General features: G+C 39.4%; 1 protein-coding gene across 1 annotated transcript in view; it reads left to right on the top strand.

The window, feature by feature from the left end:
* Nucleotides 1-14,307, top strand: part of KCNH1 (potassium voltage-gated channel subfamily H member 1) — a 182,654-nt gene that overhangs the window by 27,534 nt on the left and 140,813 nt on the right. The window contains exon 5 of the mRNA XM_030447664.1: nt 7,266-7,384. Within this exon, the coding sequence (XP_030303524.1) occupies nt 7,266-7,384 (119 nt within the window). The remainder of the gene's footprint in view (nt 1-7,265; nt 7,385-14,307) is intronic.

Raw genomic sequence — 14,307 nt, 5'->3', positions numbered from 1 at the left:
CAAAGATAAACCAGCATGATGCAGGAGAGCTGGCTCTCACTTACTTGCTGGAAGTGCAGGCCCTTGCTTCCTCCAGTCAGTTGATGAGCAGAACTTTCAGTCCAGGATGGTGGCTGTATCTTTTCTCTCTGCTTTCACAGAAGATGTGACAGTGATATACTTGATAAAAAGAATTTGTCCTTCACAGAAATATGGTAATTTTTTTCTTTTCAAGAGAAGTATGTTGAAAGAAGGAAATACTAAATTTTTTTTTTATCTTATGTGGATTTTGAACACTGTACTACAGTGATCATGACAATTCTTAGCAGTTGCATATCTAAAGCAATATAAGCAGTAAACCTACATATAATAAGTGCACCAGATTGCAGAGGAGTTAAGATGATAAGCAAAATTTCTTCTTCTGGCCCATGGAAAATGGCCAAGTGTCTAGAAAAGTTGCAGATAGAAGAACTAGATGCATTATTTAGAGGCCACTGATTCACAGCTCTGAGCTCCTTTCCTAAGTGCTTTGACTTTATGAAAGATGTCATGTGCTAAATGAGTCTTTCAGATACTGTTTCTGAATCTCCTAAAGTTAATGAAGTTGCACCAGTTTCATGGTGGTGAAGAGTCTTTTGTTGCTGTATACAGAAATTCAATGTGATATAAATGAATCTACACATTCTGTTCTAATCCTTACCTTATGCCCTGTGTCTGTGTGCTGTAAGTTACTTGCTATAGGCAAGCTTTGGAATTCAGTTGCATGCATCTCAGGGGGTGATATTGTATCAGTCACTTGGTGGCTAGATGGGACATTTTTCAGAAAAGAAGAGGTGAATTGTCAAATGATTGAAGAATTTTACATGCATGACCATGCTTTTAATATTAGATCTCATTATGCAATTGGATACTGTGATTGAGGGGAGAAAAAAAGGCACATAAAGAGTGCCAAGGAATTGTCTGTTGTGGGCTCTAGGATTCATGGAAGGGGAAAAACATTTTTGAAGGTATAAAAAAGGTAAAATTGTAGTAGTTTCTTCTAAGAATCAAAGATTTTACAGGCCTGAGCTTTGAAGAAGGCATGTTCTTTGCACTGTGTACATTACACAGGAATTTTGTAGCACATTTCTGAGGCACAGCAATATTCATATGAATGTTCCTCATATTCTAAAACCAAATGAACTCTCAATTTGAAAACTTAAAACTGAACTTAGAGATTCATTGTTTAATTGAAACAACTGAAAACTGATTGCTAAATAAATAAAATAAATTATTTTTCCTTTTTTGACCTTCAGTCAGCTTTTATGACCTACATTTCTTTGACTGTGTCTTTAAGTGAAGTCTGTTTCTTGTGCATATGGCCACTTAATATATAACAGGCTGGCTGAAAATGCAGGTAATTTATTAACACGTGCTATTTGCATAGTGTCATAGCACAAAGTATTTAAGTTTTTCAAAACCAATGTCTTTGTGTCTTTGAAGAGAAGAACATTATGTGCTACAAGAACAAGTTTGATTTAAAGAGCAACTAATCTGTCAGGCTAAGCCTGCTTAGCTGTGGTAAATCTGAGTTTTTGATCACCTGCTGGTGATTTCAAGCATGATTGTTCAGCTGCAAATGATGTAGTGACCACTTGAGTGAAAAGCATTTTGCTCTAATGACAGGTGTTTGACTTTTAAAAAAAAAAAAAAAAAAAAAGAATTGGCATCTTTTTTCCCAAGCTGACTCAAAAGATAGACTGTCCCAGTACCATTTTTCATACTTAGTATTTTTTTATTAACAATATCAGACATTGGAACAGATGAAAAAAAAAATGTCTACATTAACATTAAAACTAAACTTCTATTTGTAGTCTTTGTTAATTGATTCAGATAATTTAGAACATGTTTATTTTAGGATTGCCACAGAAGTTAAGTAAATTTGCTTATAAATGCAGCAGCTTTAAAAATAGCGCATTCTAAATAAAGCAACTTAAAAATAGTGTGTCAGTGTTGCTGATGGTACATTTTTAAACAGTATCTTTCCTCTCTTCCCTGTAATCTTGCCCCTTTAAAGGATGAGAAAAAAAATAGGTTTTCTTGAATAGAGGTAGGCAAAATCAAGTTATAGCATAGCTAAATTTGGCTTGTGAAGTGTTAGGTCACCTTCTTAGCTGAATTTTAGAGTATATCCTATATTTGGAAATCATGCATTCTGTCTCTATATGTCATCTAGCACACCAAGTATGAGACATTTGAGAACAGGGTATGAAGTGGAAAGCATCACTGTGAAAACAATAGTTTGTGCAGACAAATAGAATCTGTGCCTGTACTCTGGGTAGCTGGTAAGATGTTTGACTGCATGCATGAATATGAACATTGCGTGCCTTGGATCCTAATTTTTTCTTTTATGTTTTGTTTTTATGCAAAAAGGTGATCAAATTCAACACCACTGAATCATATAGGAGAATGATGGCTACCCTACTAGCTGTTGTAACCTCCTGTGACAAGCATAAATTATCTCATCTGCAGAAGAATATTTCATTTTGTAGCTAAGCTGTCCTTTGCATCACAAGTAGAGCTACACAGAAAATAATATTCTGATTGCCTTTTTTGTGTGTGTGTGTGTGTGTCTGTGCTGCCTAATATTTTGTTCTGGTTTAAAAGAAGTATTTATATGAGCAGAGCCAGTGTTTGAAATATTTTGATTAAGTTGTCCTCTACTTTCATCGAGTTGAAATGTTTTCTTAAAAAAGAAAACAAATGAGAGGGAAGTGGTGAGTATATTAAAAAACTTTATTCTGCTTTCCCAGTCCAGATGGAAAGACAATTTCAAAGGGAAGGAGTGGGGTCGGCATGGTGGACATAAGCAGGGATGTTTGATATGCAAGGAAGCAAAGGTTGTTTGATTGGAGGCAAGAACTGATAGAATCTGGATTTGCTCACATTTACACTGTTCTGTGTGAATACTAGACCCGAGACCAAATAAGCTTGTTCTCTAGTAGGCAATGGTTTCTTGTTCTGATAATAAATGTTGTTGTGGATTGAGTATCAACAGGTCATGCTCACCTCAAAACACAGAAAATCAGTTTCTCAACTTAAGAGTTAAATGAAGCTGTATACCTTAAAGAAGAGGTACCTTGATGAGTTAAACATCATATCACAAAGGTGTACTTTATTGCCATGTTTCCCCATGTCCCTGTTGCAGGCCTTTTGTCTTCTTGTGTGTATGCAGAAGTAGTTTCTATTCAGCCTTTTGCAATGAAATGATGAAAAACTGGAAGAGCATCATGGAATGCAGTCCTTCAACCAGACTGAAAGGTCATCATCCTTTTGACGCTGGAGATGTTCTAGTGCCATGGCATTGCTTTGTCCCTGTATGATGCTTTGTGCAGAACTGAAAAAGAAATCCAAACAATGATAAAAAAGGTTAGAGTAAAAGACAGAGGCCCAGGCAAGCATATTCAGTTTTATGTTTGGATGGTTTGTTCCTGAATTCCAAGCTGTCTTTGCTTCTGTGTGAGCTCTTATCTTTTTGAGGAATATAGAACTAAAAACTTAGAATTTAAATTCTTAGAATTTAAAATTTAAAATTTAAATTATTAGAATTTAAAATTTATGTTCTCTCATGTGGCTCAAGTCCATTAGTTGACTTGTCTTCACTGGATAATTATCAGACTTGCTGTAGGCTGTGTCTGTCCTTAGGCTTCTGGAGAAAAAACTGCAATAAATTAATCAGGTACTGTTGTATTTTCAAGCAGTATTGGAGAAGTTACCATTCAATAGCATTAGTGTTGGCATTTTCTCATTCTCCTATGCCACAATCTGCAGCTCCACTATAATTTTACTTCAGAGTTTCCACATTTTTATCTTCCTTTAACAAAAATCAAACAAAAAAACCCCCATGGCAATACAAGGACGAGAGTATTTTGTCCCAAAGATGTGATTCATACATCTGGGCCAATTGCATCACGCAATTTTTAGGCATTTATGGCATTTTTAGGCATTTTATGCATTTGTTTTAGACATTTCTTCACTCAGTGGGTTGTATAACTCTAAACTGAGCACACATACTCCGCACCATATGTATCTGTATGGAGAGAGTAAGGATGCTCTATCCTGTTCAGGTCAGCAAAAAAGCCAGGCTGCCTCTTGCCAGTCTCTTGCTGGTACAGTTGCATTCTGCTCAGTTTTTAGTATATGGTAACAGGTCCCATTTTCATGGTAACTGTTCGTTTGCATACTGTTTTGGCACCCACAACTGAGATCTGCAACATGCAGGGCAAGAGAGGTGCTGGTAGGGGGTGCTGAGAACAGAGTAAGGGGTTAAGCTATACCTTCCAAATGGAGATGAGTTGGGCCTCTTCCAAGGGGAAAGGACCCAAAGGTGCTCAGCATTCATTACCACGAGCTGTGCCGCGAAGATGTCTAGCAGGCCTGTGCAAGAAAGCTCAAGTAAGGTGCTCCCTTCTTCTCCTCTCTCTTGTTATGTCTGAATAGCCCAGTTCTTAGAGAACTTGATGGAAGGAAGACGCTACACGCTCCGGGTTTGTCTTCTGTTCTCAAATCAAATTTTGAATCTTCCAGGAAAATGCCCTACCCATCGACCTGGTCTGAGTTAGTAAAAGGGGCTGCCTACATTAACCGGCGTCAACAGCATGATGCGTGTGGCAAGGGAGGCAAATGTCGGGATTTCACCCTGAAGCTCCAACTTTTGTCATCCCCTCCCCGCTGCCGTTCCCGCTCCGGCCCCCTCGGGCGGCTGCCGGCGCCGCGCCGCTTCAGCACCATGGACAGCGCCGGGGGCGGCTGCGGCGGCGTCAGCGCCCCGCCCGCATCCGGGCGGGAACTCAGCCCCATCCCGGCATCCCGACATCCCAGCTGGGCTGGCAGCGCTGGAAATACACCCATCGCTGAAAACAGACCCAGGATCTCCTATGGTCCTGTAAAAGAAGGAAGGCACACATTCTTCAGTGTTTCCGAAGAAGGAGGTCGGAGCGGCTCTCTTAGGAAGGCAGGCGGAGAGAGCTGGGGTTGTTCAGCTTGGAGAAGGCTGCAGGCAGACATTAGAGCTGCCTTGCCATACCTGAAGGGGCTGCAGGAAAGCTGTGAAGTGGCTCTTTACAAGGGCATGCAGCGATAGGACAAGCCATAATGGCTTTAAAACTTGAAGAGGGTAGTTTTAGGTTAGACATTAGGAAGAATTTCTTTACTGTGAGGGTGGTAAGACACTGGCACAGGTTGTCCAAGAAGGTTGTGAATGCCCTCTCCCTGAAGGTGTTCAAGGCCAGGTTGGATGGGGCTTTGAGCAACCTGATCTAGTGGTAGGTGTCCATGGCAGGAGGATTGGAACTAAATGACCTTTAAGGTCCCTTCCAAGCCAAACCATTCTATGATTCTTAAACATAGTAGTGCTTGCATGGAAGCTCTGTGAAAGCAAAGTTTTAGGTTGGTGTTAATTGCTGTAGCTGTCTTGGGTTTTTATTAGCTGAAGATTAGCTGTTGTGAATGGTCTCTTCCTCCTGACTTGTTCTTCTAACTTCTGCTGGCTTTAGTCAGAAGGTAGTAAGGCCTTCAAGCTTTAGCCTATCAATTGTAGTTGGATTTCTTCATATACAATTAAGCAAGAATACACACTTATAAATGTGTCTTAAAAAATCAAAAAAAGCCAACAAACCCCATCACTTTTTATGAAGGTGTAGTATGAGAAGTCAAGATCTTTAGGTGAGGTTTATAAAAGATACAAACTGACCTCATTTGAGGTCATGTTGATTTATTTCTCTGAGAAATAGTCCTTTAGTACAGTAGCTCATACTCTGAGTTTATCAGAAAAGATCTGGCTTTCTTGGTGGAACTCAGTCTGCTTCTTGCTGAATACTGCCTGAAAGCATTGCCTAATTCTGTTCAACTTGGCTTATAAATTACTGGTGACAGGTTTGCTTTAAAATATGTTTCAAGGCATTAGAAAATATTCTTTTATTTTCCTTGGTTTTGAGGGAGTCAGAGTTCAGTCTTTCCCTTTAATAAATGCACCATTTTGCATATTCATCAAGAAGAAAAATGCTAAGCTTTATTCTCATGTTTTCCCTGGAAGATCTTGTTCAGTAACGGATCTGTGTAATTTGTTTGGTTTTTTGTGCTCACCTCTAAAATTACCAAATATGTTCCTACAGACTCCATTAAAATGAGATATCAAGCGAGGATATGTTCAGTGTATTGGACAGTGTTTTAACCACCCATATTCCTGTACTTGTCATGAATTGCAGGCTAAACTTCAGATTGGTCTTTGAAAGCAATCAGTGCTAATAGGATAATTTATTTTGGGGATAAACTGTGGAGGAAAGTTTTTCCAGAACCAATTTCTCATTAAGAACCAAATTTGCAAGGTGCTGGAGTAGAAGTTGACACTGTTCACCAGTTCCCAAGTGTTGATAGTATTTTTCAAGATTGTGACTAAATGCACTGCTATTTTCCATTCAGAGTACCAGAAATGTCCATATGTCTACTCTGCCTGACTTTCTGTTATGGCAAACCACTGCTCATAAAGGTTACACTTGTAAATAGCTCTTGTGACTCTCATTCAGGGTCTTCTATTTTTTGATGATTTTCTATTTGAAATGACTATAAAAATTACTCTGAATTAAGATTCAGCTTATGACTTCTCTGCCAGGAGCTGCTGTTTTATTAGAGTTTGAGAAAATATTTTTGTATATTTCCCCGTTCTGCTTAGAGAGGATAAAATTAATTTTTGTTTTGCTTTGTTTGCTCTGCTTTTTATTACCTTATGTGTATTTCTCTCCTTATGCCAGATCTGTGCTTGGCACATCTGAGCTCTGCTTCACTTCTGTTATAGGCAATTGTAATTTTTGTTGTGTGAGATTATAGTTTTGCATCGTAATTAGTCTGGAGTGTCTTCTAAGCTCCTCTGAGATACAAATCTGACCACTGAATTTAGAAGATTATTGTTAAGTGGGCATTTATCCTTACAGGAGACACGGTTCATGTAACAGCACTCTTGTAAAGCCATTGAATACAAAGTAACTGCAGCCAGGGGTTTTGTTGCATTACCACCCTGACACCTATTTCATGACTTGCTTTTATCCAGTCCTTGGTTAAATTACACTCCCTTCCTTGTCATCAGTATTAAAGCAGAATGCTTGCTTTTAACTTTCTCTCTCTCTCTCTTTTCTTTTTTTCTTTTTTCTTTTTTCTTTTTTTTTTTTCCCCCTTCTTAAGTTGTGAGAGGCTTTATGTGGAACACTTGCAGCTTTTTGGGTAATGTGTATAATCTTGTGTGTTTTCTCAAGGTTGGGGAAAATTTGCTCGCTTGACCCGTGCCCTGACAAGCAGCCGGGGTGTGCTGCAGCAGCTTGCTCCGAGTGTTCAGAAAGGAGAGAACGTTCATAAGCATTCACGTCTTGCTGAGGTAATGTTTTCTGCCACTGTAAAGACTGTAAAGACATGTTTTTAGCCCTTGTGGGTGTGCTTTCTCTGTATGAGCCAAGCACTGCCTGCCCCCCCTTGTCCTGGGAATCCAAACCTTGGTGCCAGGCTTGGGAGTTCAGAATATGGCACATGTGCTGTGAAGTGTATCCCGTGGCAGTGGAATGGAAATAGCTGTCCCAAAGACTTCATGTAACCTAATTGCAGTGTTGTGTTCCACATCTTAGTGAAATTTTATAATGGTGTTATTATTAAAGTAATACTTTCTTGCTTAGTTTCCATTCTTCTGAGGATCTCAATGTTAGTAGGACCTTGGACTATTCATGTGTGCAAAACTGAGGTGAAAAAAAAAACCTCAGGCCAGTAGACAAGTAAATTCTGGAGAATCCTTGACACAGCTGTACTCTGCATTCATTTATGTCTAATTCCTTTTCAGTGGGATCCCAGTTCTGCTTTACAAACTGTTTAAAACGTATATTTGAGTTACTAGTTATACAGACAAAACAGCTCTAAGGTGCCACAAGCAACACTGCAGACAGATTAAGAAAAGGAAACTTGTGATTTAAGGAGATTCGCAGTGTTTTAAGAAAAGCTCCCAGCAGAGAAGGCTTCTTGAAGTTCAATTTTAGGGCTTTTGCCTTGAGGGGGAGAGACTGTCCCAGGTTTCTTGTAGCTGTCTCCAGGGCCAGTAGCAGGGTCTCTGTGGTGTAAAAACAGCTTAGGGAAAATCTTTGTCATGTTAATGAAAGCATGGTCAATATAACATGGCACTTCTGTATCACCTATTGCTATGAGAGCCATGGCAGCACTTGTGACTCTTGTCAGGAATTCTTCCTGTATAGCTGGAGGAGGAAGACACTGATGGGCTCCATGGGGTCTCCATTTAGTTACTACCCTGTTAATTTTGCCCTGGACATGTCTTAGTTTCTCTGTAAAATAAACAATCCTGCTCTGTACTGTTACCACATATCACCATGAAATTCCTATGAACAGGGACTCATCAATTGGATATTTCATACAGGTGCACTCAAGAATGTGAAACTGCTTTCTGTTGAAAATACAGATATAATATAAATCAAACTAGCACAAAAAAGGGGCAGAGTTCACATGGACACTATACTTTAGAAATACAATGCTATTATCACATGTCCACCAAGAGGTTGCTTTAGTGTCCTGGAATTTGGAATGGTCTCCTTCCTAATCCTATGTACTGCTTAGCATCAAGTGGGTTCAAGTTGCACCAGGGGAGATTCAGGTTAGGTATGAGGAAAAATGTCTTCAGTGAAAGAGCGGTGAAGCATTGGAGCTGGTTGCCCAGGGTGGTGGTGGAATCACCATCCCTGGAGGTATTAAAAAAATGGGTAGATGTGGTGTTTGGGAGATGATTTAGTAGTTACGGTGGTGTAGGACTGACAGTTGGACTTGATGATCTTGCAGGTCCTTTCCAACCATGATTATTCTGTGATTCTATGAATCCTTCCTTCTCCTCAGATGTTGAATAACTAATTCTCTTGGATTTTGGTTCATGCTAAAATGTAGGCAGTAGAATGTGAGGCAGAAGGTCTGAGGTTATTCTTCTTTGGCTCAGTGAATCTCATTTGATGACATCTGACACCACCAAGCAATCGTCCTTGTCCTTTCTAACCCAGGAACAGTTACAACATTTTGACTGCTGAGGGCAAAACACACTTGGAAGGTCTCCACAGGACAGAAGGACCCTGGCTGCATCATTTGTGTCCCCCCAGCACAGGGGCTACAGAGGGAAAGAGTCACACAGTGACTACTGAGTGACTACTGCAAGCCAGCGTGCTCAACAGGTCTTTGCCAAGTGTTATAACTGGCTCAACCAGATGATTCATTACAAATAATAAAGGGCAAGTGTATAGTTTACATGTCTGAAATGAGTTTCTTTAATTGCTTACTGAATTTTGAAGTAATTATTTTAAGAAGAACATTAGCCCCAACTATGATGTTAGGTACCTTGTTGCATATCTACTGTAATTTAATTCAATAGAACTACACTAGAGAAAAGCAGGTTGCAGATATTCATACTGACCACTTTCCTTCCTTTGAAGATACATGGAGTGTCAGGTTTCTTTTTCTGGAAAGATCTCTCAATAATATAGAATGTGGGCTCTCTTAACTGTTCCCTGTTGTATTTTGAATTTTTTCTTCATCTCTGCAGTGGCCTACTTGAAATCTTAAGTTCAAAATTAAAATTAATCCTTTTTCTTTTCTAGCTCTCTATGACATTTCACATCAAGCTCTTTTGCCTGAGAAGGCACTTCATTTACTGGAATATTATCTGTGTTGCCCTTAGTTCTTGTCACTTCAATTTTTGACTATCTGAGGAGCCAGATATTCACCAGAGTGGGGAAAATACAAAACAGGAGCCTGACACAAAAGCTTACAATTTCTTTTATTGTTTATGAAATGTTAGCTTAGGGAAAGTTATTAATGACAAACTATTTTATTTTGTCCACAGGACATGGGAAATATAAACAGTATCTGTTAAGCCTCGGTCTCTGACTTTTGCCAGTGTGTGTAGATTTGTTTAGCTTTACTTCCCTAATAGCAGTCATATGAATACTGCTTAAATTAATTATGCAGTTAATGCAAGGGTGTTGGGTAATTCTGAGAGTACATTTTGCAATAAGAATATAAAGTAATTGATAAATTTCTGTGGCTTTATCACCAAGGAGCTGATTGTAAGAACCATTCTTCCTGGTTATTGCATAGTACATGTTAGCTGATGTATTCTTTTTATTTACCAGAATATTTTTGAGTGAACAAGATTGTGTCATAATTTAAAAATGCAATCATCATGAGAAATAAAAGCAGAAAAATTATAATGGTGCTTAGCAGCACTGCTCTAATAACAGAACTTCTGCCATTAAAAAAAAACAACAAACCCTGTTTACCAGGGTCTTACAACTGCCATTAAAATCTACTTCAAGTTGAGGCTTAGCACCTTTGGCTTGGGAGCAATTTGTGTGGGTGCCTGTGAAAACAAGAGCAAGGGAGAGTGAGAGAAAGCAAACATGAGCAGCTGAAAACACAAAAGGGAGAGATTAAGTTGAAAATGAATGTTTGCTTGTGTGGGTATTTTTTTCCCCCAGTCAAACAGTCTTAAAATAAATAAATAATTGGAACCAGTTGTTGAACTTTTAGCAGTCATGATAGGTGATACACTCACCTTTTTTAACAAAGTTGGGATAATTTTTTAAAATATTTTGTAATTTAAAAAAAAATGAACACAGCCTTGTGAAACCCATGAAGAATTTTGTCATTTCTGCTCTTGAAATAACATTCCCCAGCTTTAGAGAGCTATTAAAACATCATACATCATTACCACAAATAATAAATGCCGTTAAGACAACTGTAGTGGCTGATGAATCATAAGTAATTGGAATAAATACTGTCATTAATGACTTTCTGAAACAAATATTTATTTTACTATGGTATAACTGAATAATAGAGAAAAATCTTCCAAGACCAGGATTGTTTCAGTTATTCAGAAAATGATCTATTTGTTCAGTGTACATGGATTCAAGTTGCACCATGGGAGATTCAGATTAGCTATGAGGAAAAATTTCTTCAGTTTGTCTGTTTTTATAGTTGTGTACATTTCTTCATGCCTATTTTTATATTTATCTCTTGAGTATTTTTTTCCCTCTTCAGGAAATGTACCTTTATAAGCAGTTTGAATCAAGTTAGTTCACATGGGTGGGTAACCACACCTGATTTCTTCAGCAAATTCTGTGTTGCTGGTTGGCACTATCCTGCCTGGAGCCTGGAGTGCAGGAAGATCACCTTGAAATAAGGGCAGAACGAGCTTCTCTCTGCAGCTTCCTGGATTTGCTATACAGTGCAGAGAGAGTGGAGTTAGTAGCTCTTAATGTCCAGATGACCTAGGAGGGTGTGTATGTCTCAAAGGTTGGTGAAGAAATAGGCTGTTTGTGACCCTTGGTGTGAAAAGGGGAGAAGAGAGCTCTCTTGACTTCTAATGCGGAAACCTAAGAAAACATGGAGCTTTAGCACTGTGCTCTCTGGACCTCCTTCCATTATTTTCATACAGCATTGAGCTCTCTTGTGCTTAGTGCTAAAAACACATGCTTGTTCTCTGGGATAATTAAGCTTCCTTATAGAGGTTTTCCTCTTCGTTGAATGAAAGGAAGAATCTGATGCCTTTGAAAGCTCTTGACTGCCAGTCCCAGCGGCTGCAAGATTTGCCAATCGGTGAAGTAAGTTGCCTTTCCTGGGAGAGGTAGCATGAGCTGGGACAGTGCGCTTCTTCCATCTCCAGCTGTGAAATGATGATTCATCTCTCTAGCAACGTCAGCAAGATGTTGGAGTGGTTTTACAAGTTTTGCTCCCTCATGTAGTGAGAGGGAGCCAAGGACAGAGCTTGTCACTCCTACCCCAACCAAACAAGAGGCTGAAGTCACTTAAGGCTTACTGTAGGTGGCTTTTCTCACCTTGCTAGTGACTGATATCCCTACATCACTCCTTGATCCCTATCCTCTGCTCTGTCTGAAATTCACACCTACTCTGCTGGTGTACATCCTTCCATCAGAGACCAGCTAACACCATGGCCCCTGGTCACTTTACGTAGCCATCAGTAGAGCTTGACCAGAGACTCCAAAGTGGTAGTGGAAGTTCAAAAGACTTACTAATAAAGGTCCCTAGCCATTCAGATAGTTTAGAGTATATCTACTTTCTAAGTAAAAAGGAAAGAAGATATAAATCCTTTTAATTTCCTGTGCTGTTGCCCTTTGAACCTCAAACAAGCTAAGGGAGAGTGCTTTGTGATGAGATTTTAAAATACTGAAGCAGCAAAGTTGTTTCTTTTCTTAACAAGTGGAAGCTAGAAGTCTGCATTCAGTTCTCTGCATTCAGTTCAGTGTTACTGTACATTTCTTTTAGTTAACACAAAATAACAGGCACCTAGTTTAGTCCCTTTACCATCAGATTGTTCTTGCCTTTGTTCCCATTATTCAGTTTTATGGGAATATGTTAGTACATTTTCCAGCAACTTTAATTTGGATGATCCAAAACTTACACAAGTTCTTGGAATTCAAAGAGGCCAACAGTGGCCAAAATGGGGTGCATTATACATTTCTCAGTCTACGACTTATGTCAAGAACTAAAACTAACATTTTTTTCAGTGTTTCATGGTGGATGTTCCTATGCTGATCAGGATGGTCACCGAAGTGTTAGGTGCTTTCATATAATATCAGAGGCTAAAAAAAATAAGCTCTAGGAGATACGATTGCAAAAGAAGCAATTATGTGTCCACCCTGCTTTCAAGGGGTAATACAGTCTCCTCATGCTAGTAAGAATGGAATTAGAACAGAAATCCAGTTAACAGACTGAAAAATGTTACAATGTGATAGCAGGTGCTTGGTTTTGCTAATCAGTTATTCCAGTGAAGTGTATTTCAGGCTTGGGATCTTGTGGTAGAGCTGCTAATCATGCCAGTCCTCATAAAAGCCAGTAGTAGTTCAGTGCTTTCCAACCGATTCAGGGGGTAGGAGGTCTGCCTGAGCTAGAGCTTTTGTTGAGAAAGGATGCCCTAACATTTGTCTCTGGGACTGCAAACAAGCCCTGCTCTGAATACACATACTAAGTACACAACCTATGCCTCTTCCTGTCACTAGCAGTCATTTCTGGGGACTGCACTGGCAGGCCAGTGCCTTCTGCTTTTGTCTTCTGTCTTGTGCTGGCTCCAGCTCCTCTCATCACAAGGCAACTTTTTATTTTATCTTCAGTATGGAGACCCTGCCTGAATCAGGGTCAAGGGTGGCACAGTACTGTATACTGCAGTGGACATGTCTGCGAATGAGCTTGGTTTGCAAGGGTCCTTCCTAGAAGAGAATATTCTTTTTTCCTCTTTTCTGTCATTATAGAAACTCAGCAAAACAAAAATATCAAGTTCTTTTATGTCTTTCAAACTGTTGATGCCTGTGTGCTAACATGCAGATCTCTCTGAGCAGGTCATTCTGCTTTTTTTCTGGAGAACACACTCAGCTTAAAGTCAGCAGGCTTGCAACTCCCACTGTCATTTATATGTGTGCAAGGGACTGTGGTCTGAGAATGCCTGACCCCTGTTGGGTACAAGAGTAAGGGATTATGTGGATTATGTGAGATTCAGAGCAGCAGGGAACTTAACATGAGGCTGTTTTCTCCAAGCAGGACTCTTGTAGCTGGTGGTTTTCTCTTGTCCCCTTTGGCTTAATCTGTTGGAAAGAAGCCCACCAGTTCACAACAGCAACTAAAGAAGGGCATTCAGAAAAGCCTGCAGATAAAATTCCATGGCTCAATAATTGTTGCTAAAAAAGCTGCGGTAAGGAGCAGGAAAGTAAGACATCCTCCTCTTATAGTTATGTTGTCTGATCTTTTCCCTGAGAAGGTGGCCATTGAATTTCCTTCTCTGCTCTCTGTTGCTCTGTGTGTAAATAAGGCTGGAAAAGGAACCATGCTCCTACATAGTAATTTCAGGTGCTAAGAGTTTGGCATTAGCAAATGGATGTCAGTCATGAAACCTCCATTTTCCTTTCAAGCTTTCACTCAACTCATCAGAGGTGAATTTAATTTTTAGAATTAAACTGGTCTTCATTTTGAGGCAGATCCTTCATGTTAATTTTGCCTTCATGGCTTTCTCTAGTGTAAATAAAGACATTCTTGTTCAGCACGTACATGAGAGAAACTTTAGTTCACAAGAATTAAATATGTGATCATACTCCTTTTGCAACCCAGTGTGCCAGAACTGGGGAGATAGTAGACTTAAAATGGGCAGCACTGATTGAGATTGCAGTTATGCGAAACACTTGGAGCATGTGCTCAGCTTGAGAGACAGGGTTTAAAGCATGTGCTGCCAGATCATCTTTTGTTGTAATACTTTTT

This window comes from Calypte anna, chromosome 3 (assembly GCF_003957555.1).
Source record: "Calypte anna isolate BGI_N300 chromosome 3, bCalAnn1_v1.p, whole genome shotgun sequence".
Lineage (NCBI taxonomy): Eukaryota > Metazoa > Chordata > Aves > Apodiformes > Trochilidae > Calypte > Calypte anna.
Note: the sequence above shows the minus strand (reverse complement) of the source record. Positions and strands in the feature narration are given on the sequence as shown.